Genomic DNA, 17,073 nt, shown 5'->3' with positions numbered 1-17,073 from the left:
CACAAATGACCTTTGGAAAGGAGACAGACCTGGGCAAGACCCTGCAGAGGGGCAATGAGACTGCAGTATTCAATCTGGATATCAGGAAGGTCTCCTACTCGGTAACTTCTGTACAAAGTAACCTGGGCATCATACTTCATCTTCAGCTCAGATTTCATCTCCTGAAATGCATTGCTCATGTTAAAAAAATAATCATCATATTACTTAGAAAGAGCTGTATCTAGATAAGACAAAATAAGCAAGAGCATTTCTGAAGTGTTTTATAAACTTTTGCCATGCTTATTAAACAAATACAATTTCTATAAAGCTGTAATATGATTAAACCCAAATTTATCTTACTAAATTAAAACTTCTAAAGTCTTGTTCGTAGACTTACTTCAGCCATTAACTTTTAATATTAATGCCTTGTAGTTCCTGCTTCCATACAGGTAGTATTTATGTCTCTTTTAAAGAGAATGTTTATGACTGACAGCTAGTGAGCTGCTATGGTTTAGTAAGTTACTGCCTGCCAGCTGAGCCACAGTAGTCCATTATATGATGGTTTTCAGTCTGGCCCAGGTGCAAAGTAAAATTAGGTTGCTAAAGCTAGTGTGTGCTTTATTTCACACAGTGGGATGGGAAGGGGAAGGAAGAAGGATGAACCCGGTAGAACCGATTCCTAGTAAAACTTAAACCAAACCATAAAAAAACTGTTGTAAACTGCAGTTGTTAAAGAGCTGCCCTGCCTTTTGCTGAGGCTTAAAGGAATACATTTAAATTGAACAAGAGCTACTACCAGATATAGACAAAACCTATCTCTTCCTCTGCCTTTCTTCCTTTTCATAGCACTGATACACTACAAGAAAATCGGCAGTAAGTTTAGAGGCTGGGATTTTATTTTTAACTACTGCCATTACCAGTTCAACCAGCAGACAATGGGTGGATATATACATTAGTAGAATGGAAGAGGGAAACAGAAGAAAGCTTGAAGATTTTTTTTCTCTTCTGCAAAGCCTTTGTAATTTTGCTGTTTGAGCCCATTTTTCATCTACACAACTTCAAAGGGATGATTTTCAAAAAAACTTTCAAGAGAAATACGCTGGGAGAAATTAGGACTTTGCTAAAGCTATTTCCAAATATTTTCTTGCTCAGGACCTTCTTTTTCCTGTTTTGCCCCATCAGGTATGGTATTAACGCAAGCCACCGAGTTCTATGTGTGTTTATGTGCAACAAATTTCCTGAAAAGTTTAAGGGGTCCTGACAGCATTCGTAGTCTCCTCTGGTCTTTTATTGTGGAATATCACAGAGTTTTTTGTTGGTTGTATTTTGGACTGTCATACAGAATGCATTTACAGGTTCTCTCTTGTAGGGTGGGAGGAAATGATAGCTTTAGCCTGCAAGTAAATATAAATTGGCTAAAATAGGTGTTTGTGTGGTTCTTCCAGACATAAGTTCTGTTTACACAGTTGTCTGCAGCTACAAAGAATTATAAGAGTGTCTCAAACTGGTAGCTCTCAATCCTGCATTCCTTTGCTCTTGGTCTAACTGCTATCATTTTCAGATGGTAATGTATGTTATTTTTAGTAACATGAACCTCTGAAAAACTGTTACAGAGCTTAAATATACTGAAACTTATTTTAAGTACATAACACAACCAGGAAACCCACATAGTACTAAGTTTCTGGCCTTAATAAACACTCAGCAAATGATTATTACTGACATTCCTTCAGGTTAGAAGTATGCAACAGTTAGTCCATCAGCTGTATCACATTTTTGAGTTCACCTTCAGACACTGGATAATGTTCTCCAACTATTTCTGCAGAGTACTGTAGCTTCAGGGCTCCTAGTTTCCAGGATGACAACCGTAAAGAGCTTCCCATAGCTGTTAGGCACTCCATCACATAAAATCACTTCATACACACTTACCTATCTTATAGACTAAGTGATAACTTAGTGTTATCATCGAGCTCTTTTCTCACTCATGCTAAGTAACATCATTTAGCTTTAAGCACATAATAAGCATGATTTCCAAACAAAACCTTCTAAAGCTCTTAAAGTAGCAACCAGTATCTTACACTTACCCTTTCTTCACAAAGTTACTTCTAGAGATGAAGTACAAGACTGCAAATGGCATCGGGACTTAAGGTTTTAAACTTATTTGGATTGACAAACCTTTTCTCTTTTCTGTTCAGCCACACCTTTTCTAGCATAAATCAGACTGAGTTTCTCTTGGTCCTTCAAGAAACGTCTCCGCAGCCTTAGAATTTCTGCTCGTTCTTCTATACCTAGGGAACACACGATCATGTCCACAGCTTTTCCTTTCTCAAGCAAACTTCAGATTTAAGGCAAGAGCACCATATAATAACAAACATCATCTTTGTATTTACTAGCTTACCAGCTAGTCTCCTAAGTTTCATATCCAACAACTCAGTGCAAGGCCTTTCAACAAGATCGCAAATTAAAACAAATTAAGTTGTTTTTAGGAGAAGAGGTAGTAAGCATTTATATAAAAACTTTAAGCATATGGATGAGATATAAGGGTCAAACTATTGTACTGGGAAAGGCACTAAAATTCATGAACAAATTTGCCCCATATGACAGATTTATTTTAAGCTCTCAAAGGCAAGTACGGCATTTGCACCATACTCCATAAAGTGTATAGATCCCTACATAAAAGAGGTGCTAAATATATTCAAAGATTGGGTAATAATAATATAGTACTATATTTTTAAAGTTACTACTACAGAACTGTCACTGGATCAACTCCTGCTCAGGACAGTCATGGAGAAAGGCCACTTCACAGACTGTTCACTTCAGTCCATTTCCTAGGAAAGAAGAGTGAGCAAACAAAACCATACCATTACAACTGGTATTTTCCTGGTAGAAGACCAGGGACTGACTGAACTCTCTGCAGTTCAGCATGGTCCATTCAAAACTGCCCTGAAACACCTCTCAGGTATTGAAGGTCAATCATAGCTCTTTGCCTGAACTCCTACTCTCATCCTTCCAGTCAAAATTTTAATGACAAGGTAGGCAAGGGTGAAATGGGGAGAAGGAGCCTAAGCCATTCCAGAACAGTACCGGTATTTTTCAGTTATTGCCTGGGTGGATGAAGGAGCATTCTTAGAAAATAGCAGGTAGTTCTAATGCCAGATTGCAATCTGTTGCAGACTGTGTCAGCACAGCTGAAATGGTTTGAAAGAAATATGTTTAAAGAGATCTCTTCTTTAAAGAGATAAGCAGTTAAATTTAAAACAGCTGCAATCATCTTAGGGAGAGGTAGGAATGCAAAGATCACACTGGCTGGTTTCTTATCCAGTCAGTTCTTTTGTCTAGCAACATATAGTTTTGCAATTCCTAGCACAATTCTAGCTTTTTGCCACACATTATGTATCACCACACATCCCCAGAAACAAAATCTCTCAAGCTGAATGAACCTCAATTAGAAAGCCTCAAAGATAATGGACTGCCATCCAAGTAACTGACAAATACGGTCTATAAAAATGTAATATTTATATAGAAAGTGGATCATGAGACTTACAGACCTTTAGTTTTGCTGTCCACCTCATCTCCAGGCAAACCCAACCTTTTTTTCCCGAAATCTGGCCCCACTGGTTTAAAGGTTGCTTGTTTAAATTTTTCACTCCGTTTCTTAACTAACAGCATGGATGAAGACAAGGATTCAGAGGATGAAGGAACTGTATACTCTGTCAGTGTGTCAATGCTGCTTCCAGTTAGCCAATTAAAAGAACTTCTACCACCTGTTAAAAAAAAAAAAATTGTAAGAAAGCTGTAACACATCTGAATATAAACCAGGTGAAAACATCTATGAAGCAGGTCATTTTCCTCCCCCCAAAATATATTTCCCAGTGTTTATGGCAGAAGAGATTTCAAGCTCTTAGGTAAGAAACAAACTTCTTTTACAGTAGGCAGAACATAAAATATATATGAGACTAAAATGTGACTGGATGCCCCCCCACCCCACCCCCACCCTGAAAACAAAATATTAAAATGCATTTACAGTTTTACATTAAAAATTAATAAGCAACAGGAATGAAGAGAATGATATCATTCCTATAGATAACAAAATTCCAGAAGACACTGGTCTGGACTTACTGACATGCTGTGTAGGTGTAAATTCATACTGCCGTTGGGTAGCCCTCACTCGACCACCAACTGACCCAGAAGCAGAAGGGGATCTTTCCTGTGATAAATTCCTGTGGATACTCTGAGAAGTTTGAGTCTCCACAAACATAGGTTTGAGCATGGTACTTTGATAACGCCAGCTGGAATCAATTACAAAGTCCTAGGAACACAAAAAGATTTTAAGAAGAACAATAAGAATGGAGGCTTTTTGCCTTCCTTAAGACATGATAGCAGAAATTAAAGTACAGAACTTAAAACATCATCCCAGGCACAGGGGCAGAACTTGACTATAAAAAAAACGAACACATAAAAGTTCTCCATAGTTCAGCAAAAAAGCTCACTGATTTGGACTGGTCAGCTGAGGACTGATTTACAGCTCTTGTACTAGCATTCCTGTTTCTTCACAATTTTTCTCCACTTTATGGTGCTTCTCTCCACTACCCTCTTTTTAAAGTATTTCATTACTCTACACATCAGCTGTACTTGGTATATATAATTAATTAAATCTTTCTTTTTTGAAAAGAAAGCAAAATTATTGCCCGCACAAAATCAAACTTCTGATGCTGTGCATAACCCATGACTGTTGCAGCTGTTAATTATGGAGTACAAAACACGCTTTCAAAAATCTCCTTCACTATGCCATTCTTGTCCAAGTGGTAACTACATTAAGGAATGGAATTTGTCACACGGTTGCACACAGGATAACACATTACAATTCACCTGAAATTTGCATTCAGACAGTGGATGCTCAAATATTTTTCTGGAGTAATCCGGGCTCTTGCTAGTCATTTCAAGCAGAAAATTTGTGATTAGACTCAAGTACTGTGTTTCAATCTTGGTGGAATATAAAGAATTTAACAATGCCAGCATGCGATCAAGAATATTTGCAGGTAACTTTGTCTCGTCACTCCAAAAATTCCTAACAATTAATCTGTAAAGGCAAGGAATAAAATTATTCTTGGTTATCTGCAAACAGAAAACACAACACTATCAAAAAAGTCAATTTAAAAAAACACAATAAGATTATAACACCTTCAATTAACCCTTTCATGCCAAGGATCTTCCATTGAATTATACCAAATTCCTCATCCATCTACCATGCTCTATGCCATTCCACTGAAAGGTTTACTCTGAAAAAACTATTTCTATTAAGTTGTTTTCCTCTTGAGAAGTGCTAGGGGTGGAGAAGCACAGAGATCTCCTATTCTACCTTCTGCTTCATTAAAAAATTAAAAAAAATCCAACATCCTGCAACATTGAATCTATTTTTGTGTGTCTGTGTAGAGTGAATGCCACCTTGTTGTTACAAAACTACAGAACATTGACGCAGAATTAGGTCTAACATACTGAAACAACTTCTCCATGGCTCAGAAGTTTGTTCAAAAGCTCTGTGTTTCACTTAAATTTGGTGTAACAGTATTGGACACAATTTTGTAAATTAACTTGTTGGAAGAAAAGGAAATAATGCTATCTCACTGTTACTCTTTGATATTAAAATACTTAAAAAACCTCTAAGGATCAACTCTTCTGTGATAAACAGAGCAATTTAGGGATTCATTACTTCAGCCAGTCATCACAACACTGTTTACTCACTGCAGTTCGGCATTCTCATCAATCAGTCCTTGAAGCAGGATTTCTTTTGCCAGTTTGAGTATTTCCTGAGAATCACCGTCTGCTTGGCTTTCTGGATCACTGATGTTAGGAGAAAAATGTCTCTTAATGACTTCTCTCAAACAATCCGTAGTAAAATAAGAGGATGAGGATGGTGGGAGAAAAGGAGGAACATGCCCTTCTCATAAAAATCTCAACTTGGCATGACAACACTGCATTTTTTTTCATAATATGAGGTCTTCATTGCCAAAAATGTCTTGTGTCTCCACTACTTGCAAAAGTAAAAATCAATAAACTAAATAATGCATGTTAGGTATTTATTATAAAGGCCAAACAGAAGTAACTCTGAGTTTGCAAGGTTAAAACTGAGAAAAAGGCAGAGAATTAGTTTTTCCCAAGTGATGCTGGAGTAAAAATTGCCCATACTTTTTCTTCACAATATTTATCCATTCAAACAGTTAAGTTATCTTGGGAAAAAGCATATCATAGAACCCAACTAAGTTAGATGATTCAACAGCAACCCACTTGTCAAACTGAGTAAATGCCTGTGCCCTACTCTAAGGGGTCAAACAGAAAGACCATCTTTATACTACCAGGTTGAAGGGATCCAGATCATGCTAAAGTGCCTTAATACACTTTCTACCTACAAGCAGATTTCTCTAGTGTACAATTCTGACTAGTTACAAATTCCGGCAACAAGAGAAAAAGTGGGAGCATCAGAGCTAAGACCTCTTATGCCATCATGCTGTGGTGATACAACATCCTAGTTCTGGGCTAAAGTTCAGGTCTAAGTCTTTGTCCCTTAGTGGAAGTGATAGAATTGCCACCAAAGGCCAGAGCTACTTAGGCAAACCACAGGCTCTATTCTTCTGAGAGCTGGGAAAATCCCACCCCAAGGGACATGAAGTTGGAAGTCAATGCTACAAGCGCTTTCACTCTGTCTGTGACAAACCACTGAAAGACAACATATGCAGTGAATACACACCTATAATTGTCATAAATCCACATCAGAATATCATACATGCGCTGTCGACATATTACAGAAGGGTGAGAAATGAACCCTGTCACTCCAGGAAGAAGTTCTTTAAGTTCCGGTGGTTTAAGTTTAGACAGCATCTTGTACACTATATCCAAACAAACCCTTTGCCTTTCATCATCCCTAAAAAGAGAGGAAAAAAAAAGAATAATTACATTGCTTTTCTCTTCACTGCTAAACACAGAACAGGAAGATCAGTGTAGGTTTTAGCAATAATATTTGTTTTTGCATAAAGGGCTTTAGGTAAATACTTCTGAGTTCAATCTAAGAGTAAGAATATAACTAAACTAATACATACTACAGAAATTCACATCCCAGTGGTGTTTCACCTTACCGCTATTTACGGGTTTTTGTTTGTTTTTCACAGTCAGCTAACCATCTTAATACTTAACTCCCACATTCCATTAGCTCAAATTAGGAGAGCAGTGACCAAAAAGTGAACATGAATTATAAATGCTTCTGAACGTAAAAATGTTGTGGCCAGCACAGAAAATGTTATCAAGAAGTTTAGACTGTGCATCCACATTTGTAATCACATGACCACTCACCTGTGATTCATGATCTGGATAAAGTCTTTACTCTTTAAGTGCAAGTAGAGATCAGGTATTTCTTCCGCCTGGCACATTATTACTTCCAGACAGTAGGTTTTCATCACACCATGAAGTTTGGGTATCAAAAAGAATACTGCGTTCATAAACCTTAACATAACCAGAAGCCCACAAAGAAAAGCAAGTTATTTTCTATTCTTCCTCTAGATCTACAATGAACACACCATGTAAGTCATGACATACCTGTCAGCAAGAGGTGGAAAATTCTTAACAACTTTATTCAAGCATTGAATAAACTTATCCTGCTGGGTGTTCTGATGATGTTTTAATTGTCTTATGACACAATCATAAACTGGATCTTCAAGTACCTGAAAATGAGAAAGACAGCAAGACAAGCATAGCCATGAAACTCACAACCACCTTAATGACACATAGTTCTGCTGCTGTACTGTTTGATTGTAGTGCATTTCGCTAGGTAAGATCCACCCGCCTCATCTTGACATTTACTCAAGCACTTCATGGCTGCTGTACAGCTATGCCTGGCTGAAACACATGATTGCCTGCTTAAACAATACATTTGTGAGCTTCCTTTGGTTTGGAACCAACGCCTTAATTTTGAAATACAAGTTGCTTAGTACGCTTACATAAATAATAAGTAGCTTCTTATTCAGTATGGCAGATTTCCAATTAATGAATGTAAAAAAAATAGACAATTTTAGTGAAAAGGTGAAAAATAATCAGCAATCTTCACTTAATGTCATAGAAGTAAGCTTTGTATAGGATAAAATATTTGCACCATCTTTGCTCATTTATTCAAAATACTGCTTATAATGGAACTTGGAAGACTGTGAAAGAGAAAACTGCAGGAATTCAATTTATGAAATATGCTCTACAAACTGTGAAAGAACAACCAGAATGCAATTAAGTGGAGAAAGAAGTAGTAATAGTAGGGAGAGAAGTAAGAATAACCTACTAGGTCAGACTAATAATCCACCTAGCCAATATCTTGGTATTTTTGTCTCTGATAGCAGCTGCAGAATGGTATTTGGGGGGAGCACATGAGCCTGGCTGCATTTTGTCCTCCTTTTCTCTCATACAACCCAACATGCATCCGTCGTTAAATTAGGGATCTTGGAGTGTACCTTGTCTGTTGTTTTTAGAACCTGTTCATGGCTTTTTTTTGTGCATGAATTTGCCTAATTTGTCTTTGAACCTGCTGATGCTACTTACCCCTAGAACCTCTTCTGGCAACTAATTCCAGAAGTTCACTAACTGTTGTGTAAAGTACTTCTAGCATCTGTCTCAAACTGATTTCTGTGATCATCAAGCACTATCCCCTAGTTCTAGTACTGTAGGATTTGGTGAGTAACAGTTTTGCATTCATCTTATCCGCTACCTAGAAAATAACTGGATTCAAAATTAAATACAATACCTTTAAATTTTACATCAAAACTTACAAGTTATTAAAAATCTTCAGCTATAGATATTCAAGAGGTAGCCCCAAACCTCCCAACTTGCAACTTTTATTTCTTTAAAAAAAACAAACACAGCCTGCCTCCCCCCCCCAAACCCACAAAAACAAACAAACCAACAACCCCCCCCCTTTAAATGTACCACACCAGTGCTGCTGGTTGGCAAAAGCTGAACAAAGCCTCAGAAAGAGACCATTCACTGTCAGTTCCAAAACAGCAGGGCAAAAACTCTGCACTTAGTCTGCTCTCAAATTATTTTCCTCTTGAGTTAATAGTTTAAACCTTTAACTTGATCTGTTGGACAGAGACTGTTGAGTTTTAAATACATTCATTTTTGGAGCTGAATTGAGTAGTCATATAAAAGATGTACATAGAATTAAGTCAGGAATGGTCAAACACACAATACGGTTCACTTACATTTTCTCTCTCAGCAATGTATCGAAGAGCAAGTCCCAACACTTCTGCTGAAGCTGCATAAACTTCTTTATATTTTAATAAGCCCATGTTGCTGGTCAAAGCCTGAAAATACCTAACACAAAAGGTAGACCTGCTGTAAGCCACTACTCCAGTACCCAAATTTAAACTGAAACAAAAAACCTCACCTGAGCTGCCTAGGGGAACAGTGACTGCTTTCAGAAGAGCTGAATACAGCACAACATGGATTTCCACCTGCAGTATCTCAAATCCCTGCTTTGGCAATTCCTGACTCTGTTAATTCCCATGAAACTGCAACCCTGGGGCCCACTGTAGAAAAGCTTACATTCTTCTAGCTATTTTCCAAAATAAATGTGGTCTGCGGTTTGCAGCTAGAAAAGCATTACACCTGACAGACAATAGCAAAGGGATGATGGAACAAACAATTCCGATAAATGAGCAATCCAGCTCCGATACTTTATGCTGACAAGTTAGAGGTGCTTGCTTTGTCTTAAGCTTTCATCAAAATCACTCTCCAAAAAGCTGTATTTCTCACCTGACACGATCTATTTCACACTTTGGGTCAAAGGGAGGTAAATTGTTAGCAAGAACAATTCCCAGCAGCTGAATTCCCACTGAGTTGTCCTTTGTATCAGGATCTCCACTAGAAAACTTTTCAAATATTAAACTGTTGGATAAAAACATAAAAGCAGTGATATACACGAAAAACCCAAAATACACATACCATAAATCACTCACTCTGTGTATAAACAGATATATACACACATACAACCCCACCAAAACCAGCAGAAAGTATGTATATATGCATATACACTCCCACCAAAACCAGTAGAAAGCATACATTCAGAAAGAAATAAGTATTTAGCTTCAATGAAGAAGTCTGTGCAAAAAAAAAAAAATAATCTAAAAAGAGATTGTAAACCCACACAAATTCTCTGCAACAAGTTCAGGAGCACAGCAGATCGCAGAAGTCTTACTAAGAGCGCACCAATATTCAGCGATAACACCCAAAATTTCAGATAAAACGTAAGTCTTTGCAGAGATTACTCCTGCTTTTGTTGTTGCTGTTGTAATCCTCGACATGTTTTCGCTGTCTCTCTCTTTGTTGTTTTGCAAAGTAAGTTACAACCTTTGGAGAATTCAGTTCTGAAGTTCTACTGTCAACTCTAGAGACAAAAAGTTTACTATTGCAGCTGAATTTACCTTTTCATCTCCTTTGATAATGTTTACTTATATTCTTGAAATATTGATAAAAGAAAGCAATTATCTCAATGCTTACCTGTAAGGTATGGAGAGACAGTTCTTCCAACATTCTATAACTGTCTTTATGATTTCCAGATTGTGTCTGAACACAGCTCTTTTTTGGTGAAAGGCATTCTTCATCAAGAATTCGAGCAATCTGTTAGCTAAAATCTCATCCTTAATATTGCCCTACAACGAATAGGAGCAAAAATAAACATAGTGACTATGACACGAAGACATATATTGTTTTATGAAAGTAAGCAAGTAAATAAACTATTTTTGAAGTTAGTATCTAAAAGAAACAGTGGACTGATGTAGAAAATTATTATAAGTGCATAATAACAAACTCACTTATTCCTTACTAAATAGTCACAATAATAATAAAATCGAATTTCACATTTCCTTACTTTGGGAGTGCTTACACTTGTCCAGGAAAGGATAGTAACTACTATTTCCACTACCATGTAATGAATCCCTTCACCTCCATTATTCCCAGAAACCACAAGCTGCAGCAATGGACCAAGCCACTGCTTTGCATAAGGTCGGAAAACCTGTGGAAAACAGGAGAATCAGTGATCAAGTACAAATTATCCAACTATTCAAATAACCTGTTGTTCAATAATCATTACAGGTAAGACTGCTAAATCAACCTCTTATCACTTTGCTTAACCTCTGAAGCAACAACCACAAAAATTTTAAATAACTTTAAAATAGAAAGTATCCATGACAACATTCCTCACTTCTGCTTAGAAACCTTTAACCAAATATTCACATAAAGTTAATTATTTCACTAGGGCCCACATAATACGTCTCTCACACAGAAAACCTGTCCCTAAAGGATTTGAAAGAGTATGCCATTCATCTACCTTTCCATTTCAGACAGCTTTACTAAGAAAGTAGCATTAAGTGGGTGTTAAAGCTTCTTGAATTAATTCTGAAATTCAGCATTTTTGTATTTTGGATTTGGAGTATTTCAGACAGAAACATTATACTTTGAAATCACTGTATGAAATAGGATGAGAATGTTTTATCCAAGGATGAGAGTTAGAAAACGTTTCTTCTCAGGCAAAGACACATTATGCTATCTTAATATCTTTCTGCAACCAGAACAGCATTTAGCTCTAAGGGTTTCCATAAGACTCATCTGTGACCATTAAAAAAACATTATATTTGCTCCTTCAAAGACGGCAAACATAATCAGCCATACCTCTTGCTGAGTACCAATGAATCAATTACTTATAGTTTACAGAAGACACATATTGTCGACACACTCTACTTATAGAAGTAGAGTTTGGGAGAAAAAGTGTATTACATTCAAAGTACTGGCACTATCTGGAATTTTGGGCTATGAATGCACTCTCTTTTATCACGGCAAACAACTCAATTTGAATGCCCCAAAAGTCTCAGCTGATGAAATATTTTACCCCACAAGAGTTGCACAGTTGATATTATAATACAACCTGTTAACAGAAAAAAAATGACAAAAATATTACTCACATCCTCAGTATTAACAATAAGTTTTGCTATGAAGAGGCGAATATTTAGTGGTACTGATGGGTTTCCTAATTTGCCATGCAGAAATTTCATCCAAAGAGGAAGATCTATTGGAACTGTCCCCTGAAATTTAAAAGAGAGGAGCAAAAATCAACTCACTTCCTGGACCAAACAGGCTTACCAAGCCAAAAAGCCCCCAGCTCGAGCCACACAGGCCTCATCATAATATGGCCATGAAAATTAATAAACGAAGGGGTTCAATCATGACTCTCTTTTCTTGGTATAACTAGTGAAAAAATGCCAACTTTTTGGATAATACTGGCCTCCTCCACTTTGGGTGTGATCTGGTTCCTCTGCATATGTTTAATCAGAGTGGTCATAGAAGCCATACATTCATGTTGGTTGAGTTCATCCATTTCCAGTTCCATTTCATCATTTAAAACCATGTATTCTGTGGGCTCCTGAAAAAAAAGTGTTACTACGATTAATAATTACACTGTATTTTCTTTTAAATCATGATAATGCCATGAGTCATTCTGATCTTATCTGTGTTTACAGATTTGACTATACGCTCAGTGCGCACAGCAGGGAATACATCAAATGCGTGGTTCAGACAGACACCTCCCAAGTATATGTACCAGCTGTGCACATCTTTTAGTTTCTGTGCCAACAGATGTCAGCTTCATGTTACTCTGACTTTACTACCTGCCAGGACAGGTGTGGCAACTACTGAAAGCAGGAAGAGTTAGCTGAACCTCACAGAAATTACTTCCTTTCAAAGCTGAAAGAATGTGTTAACACCTTCCACAGGGGGAAAGCCCTATTTTTATGGATGTGTTGTTTCACACTGACTAGCAACCACAGCAACTCTCTCTTTTGCTACACAGAATAAATCACAAAAGAAAATTGTTTACAGTTAGAAATTACAACATTACTACACAAAGCAGATAAAAAGTACATTTCTGGTTAACTTCACTGCAGCTAAAAAACCTCCTTGCTCCAAAACATGGAAACAGTTTATCTTTACCAATGTTAACAGTTGTTTTGACAGATTTTGTCTTCAGTGTCTACGATACTTTTACAAGCTTTCTTTCTGTTTTATAGCAAATATCTATCCTATCAGTATTACTGTTGATGAGACATCTCTTGACGGCAGAAGGAACACAACTTCAAGTCTTGGAAGATAGCAAATGCTTGTTCTTCCAGAGCAACAGTTAAATACAAGGTGCCACAACAGAGATACAAAAATAATAAAGTGTTTGATCATTTGTTCCAACCAGCTTGGTCAAGTGCCTTCAAAGACCAAAAGAAGAGGGAAATGAGGAAACCAGGTGCCTAACAGCAAAACACAACCATCACAGGATACTCTTGAGTGCACACAAAGTCACAAGCCACCTTTTTACAACTCAGGCTGGACTTCACTTACGTTACTCAACTTTAGAAACCCAAGGTAGGGCATTGCTTTTCTCCAGCTGTAGACAGTGGACAGAGGAAAGAAGAAAAATGACTGACAGAACACAGCTCAAGTACCCTCCTTCATCTTCTGGAGGAACTCATTCTCAGTCAAGTAGAACAAATATAGGAGACTAGAAATTTCTCCTTCTCAATCCCAATAAATGTATGCAATTGCTAGAAAGCATAAAACTTTTCCTCCTCACAGCACATAAGTCACTAAATTACCTTTCTCCTGAAACGAGTGCTGCTAGGTGTAACGTCTTGGGAGCTATAAGAAAAACCTTGGACTCCAGTAGAAAAATCAAACTGACTCATTTCCTCACTCAAACTGCTACCCATCATGTATGATGCAGAAGCTAAATACTTGGGTTCATCTAAATAGGAAAAAGAATAGACCATTAATCAAGGTGATTACAAGAAACAAGCCTTTATTGGCCACTAAAACTTGAGGGTGGGTGGGAATTGGTTGTTAGGTGAAGTACATTGAACACTTTTATTTGTTCCTGCTACTATAGAAACCAATTAGCAACACATTGATGAACACTGTATGAAAGGTAAGAAGGCATTTTTTCCATATTCATAAATGACTTTCATACCCTGATCACTATTCCCTGCATCCCTGGCCTCCTTCCTAATAGCAATGTACCGCTTCTTCCTTTCCAGAGGCACCTAAACAGCAAGAAATAAAGTTTGAAAATTAATTTTTTTTTATTTACAGTTTATTTACAATTATTTATTTACAGAACTGCCAAAAAATGATCAAAACCATTTAACATGAATGGAAATCCCACGTTGCAAATGATTATAATTAATGCTACAGAATAACAGCTAAATTACTTATTCCTACAGCTGTTCATTACCAGAGTAAGTGTGCTAAAAAATATATTAAAGATAATGTGCACCACAGGTGTGTTATAAATTTCAAGTCTGGAGTTCTCTCAGAAAAATGTATTTTAAAACATTAGAGGAGAACTCTATTTTTTTATTCACTACAAAATCCTCTTTCTCCGTATGTGAGAATTGACCTGGTCTACAGTGACTACACTGTTAAAGCCATACTTATTTTTTACTTAGGAACACTAAAGCCCAGAAATTCCACTCACCTCAATTTCTACAGGAAATGTATATTGACGCTTCAGGTCTATCAAATTTTCAAAAATCAGCAAGTTCTGCAAACCAAAGCACGCTTGGAAATATCAAAATTATAATGCTGCATACAACAATAATTGCTCTGAACGTATTTTATTTCTTCTTAAAAAACAACAGATCAATGTACAATATAGAAAATACGGCATGTATTCTCTTCTAGAACAATACTTTTAAGAAAATTTTGCTACTCAACTACTCAAGAATTCACAGTACAGACAGTGTGCTCTGTAAAGAGGGTATCTCTTATTCAAATATATTCCAAGCACTGGAGAACTTAAACAATAGTTTTTTTTCTCATATTTTAGAAAATTGATTGAGAGTGGAGGGAAAACAGGGTAAATGTATCACTACTTCATCCACTCCCAAACAGATGGTAAAACCTTTATCAGCAATTCAAATTGCATGAAGGATGCAAGAAAGCCAGCTACGACCCCTTCTATTGCCTCACTGGGTAGTTTGTTAATATAATTGCATGTCATTCAGGTTTCATTCTTTGATTTATTTCAATCAGGTAAAATCACTTTGTGTCTCATGCTCTGGAAGCCTTCTAACAGCAACAACAGCTTCTCACCTTTTCTGATTTTTCCGTAAAAAGAAAGCCTTGATAAAATTTACTTTCAGTGAAGACACAACTGATAACAGCAATAGCACAATTATATGCTGCACAGTGATACTGTCTCCTCTTCTCCAACAGCTGACTCTCTCCTGCCATGTTTTCTGTAAATGCATCATAGCATGACCTTAAAATACAAACAGGCAAGAAAACACCATCAGAAGTCTTTTTTTAAGAAGCAGAGGAAAGGCCCCAATCAGAGAACAGTGAATCAACAGAATTTCAAGAGATGTGTATTGTTATAGCAGTATCAGCATTAAACCACCTCAGATTTGTTCAAGTTCTCCGCAGGTATACTGTGCTAAAATGGAACCATTCAGCAATGACAAAGCCGGCTTCCCCATGGAACCATACAGCAATGACAAAGCCGACTTGCCCAAGTATTTACACAGCAGTCCTTAATGTCAGGAATATGATGATAGGCCATTTTCAGATAAGATGGAGATATGTTCCAATGCATGCATAAATCTCTCTCATGGTCCCTTCCCAAGAAATTATGAATGGACAGGCATGCTAAGCTATGCTATAGATTAGCCAGAGAAAACCAGTTTAGATGCAATTTTTGTAGGTCTTTTGCCCATAGCCATTTACAGATCTTCTGCAAATCATAGGCAAGAAATTCTTTAAAGTCCTCATAGGACATAGTATTGTAAAATAAAATTAAAACAAAACAAAAAAAATGGACAGCAATTCAGGCGTCTTATATTTTTTCAGAATATTAAACAAACTACATAATATTAGATAGCATATATATTCAATATTAATCTTTTGTCCCCCTCTGCAGTGGTGATTAAAGCAAATTACACCTACTGGGTGTGCTGCTATATTATGAAATGTAAATGAAAATCCATCCCATCTTCTCATTGATCATATAAATACCTACCTTACAACACAGAACCATACTCTACATAAAAGTGTAAGTATACTGAAACTGAAATTGTGAAAACACAAATTAAAGGCCAAAAATCATATTGAAAAGCAAAAATAAAAACACAAGCTTAACAAATAGGAAAAAAAATGGCAAAAACAGGAGGCAAAAGGTATCCTGACATAGGATTGTAGTCTACGCTAGAGATCATTCTACCAATGCAAATTCAATATTGTGTATTCCATTTAAAATCAAAAGCTACATCACAGATTACATTTACCCTTGAACAAATCAATCTTCTGCTTTATATGGCATACTTAAAAAGTCTATCTGCCCAAAGCCTAATTAGAAATTAAAAGGAAATAAAAGAAATAATAGTCTTACTTTATTAGCGTCTTGGTAAGTTCATTTCCTTCTACACTCATGGAGCCACAGTAAGCTTGGTTAATTTTAGAGTCCTTGGAGTAAACATCCTCTTTTGAAAGACGCACATACATCACTTCTAGCAGCTTGTAATACCCCATTTTCTTGGTGACTTGTGTATCAAAAGTATATTCGTTGGACTGGAAACAAATAAGCAAAACCTCAGAAAGAGATTTCCTGGATCCTGCCCTTCCTAAGTAGCTCCACAGTTACTCTAGTTTCTACTAAACAGCCTTCAGCTTACTTTTACCTTCTAAAACAGAGAAAAGAGCTGATGATAATAAGACTGAGAGATTCTGAGTTCCTGTGTAATACAGTTCTTAAAACTATGTTGACCTATGGCACATGGAGGACAGGGAGGTGATTCAAAACAGCCAGCATGGCTTCACCAAGGGCAAGTCCTGCCTGACTAACCTAGTGGCCTTCTATGATGGAGTGACTACAGCAGTGGACACAAGAAGGGCTACAGATGTCGTCTGTCGGAACCTCTGTAAGGCCTTTGACACGGTCCCCCACAACATCCTTCTCTCTAAACTGGAGAGGTATGGATCTGATGGGTGGACTGGCCAATGGGTGAGGAACGGTTAGAATGGTCGCATCCG

At 37.0% G+C, this 17,073-nt stretch overlaps 1 protein-coding gene across 1 annotated transcript in view; it reads right to left on the bottom strand.

Moving 5' to 3' along the window:
- The window catches only part of PRKDC (protein kinase, DNA-activated, catalytic polypeptide), an 85,723-nt gene that overhangs the window by 29,983 nt on the left and 38,667 nt on the right, over nucleotides 1–17,073 (bottom strand). The window contains exons 42-61 of the mRNA XM_009331470.1: nucleotides 16,433–16,611; nucleotides 15,139–15,307; nucleotides 14,522–14,587; nucleotides 14,015–14,087; nucleotides 13,644–13,792; nucleotides 12,287–12,424; nucleotides 11,967–12,086; nucleotides 10,877–11,020; nucleotides 10,507–10,658; nucleotides 9,763–9,894; nucleotides 9,210–9,321; nucleotides 7,564–7,688; nucleotides 7,321–7,470; nucleotides 6,722–6,895; nucleotides 5,719–5,817; nucleotides 4,846–5,056; nucleotides 4,096–4,285; nucleotides 3,525–3,740; nucleotides 2,152–2,264; nucleotides 30–161 (exon numbers count right to left, since the gene is read on the bottom strand). Of these exons, the coding sequence (XP_009329745.1) occupies nucleotides 30–161; nucleotides 2,152–2,264; nucleotides 3,525–3,740; nucleotides 4,096–4,285; nucleotides 4,846–5,056; nucleotides 5,719–5,817; nucleotides 6,722–6,895; nucleotides 7,321–7,470; nucleotides 7,564–7,688; nucleotides 9,210–9,321; nucleotides 9,763–9,894; nucleotides 10,507–10,658; nucleotides 10,877–11,020; nucleotides 11,967–12,086; nucleotides 12,287–12,424; nucleotides 13,644–13,792; nucleotides 14,015–14,087; nucleotides 14,522–14,587; nucleotides 15,139–15,307; nucleotides 16,433–16,611 (2,844 nt within the window). The remainder of the gene's footprint in view (nucleotides 1–29; nucleotides 162–2,151; nucleotides 2,265–3,524; nucleotides 3,741–4,095; nucleotides 4,286–4,845; nucleotides 5,057–5,718; nucleotides 5,818–6,721; nucleotides 6,896–7,320; nucleotides 7,471–7,563; nucleotides 7,689–9,209; nucleotides 9,322–9,762; nucleotides 9,895–10,506; nucleotides 10,659–10,876; nucleotides 11,021–11,966; nucleotides 12,087–12,286; nucleotides 12,425–13,643; nucleotides 13,793–14,014; nucleotides 14,088–14,521; nucleotides 14,588–15,138; nucleotides 15,308–16,432; nucleotides 16,612–17,073) is intronic.

Source organism: Pygoscelis adeliae, unplaced genomic scaffold (assembly GCF_000699105.1).
Source record: "Pygoscelis adeliae isolate BGI_AS28 unplaced genomic scaffold, ASM69910v1 Scaffold108, whole genome shotgun sequence".
Taxonomy (NCBI): domain Eukaryota; kingdom Metazoa; phylum Chordata; class Aves; order Sphenisciformes; family Spheniscidae; genus Pygoscelis; species Pygoscelis adeliae.
Note: the sequence above shows the minus strand (reverse complement) of the source record. Positions and strands in the feature narration are given on the sequence as shown.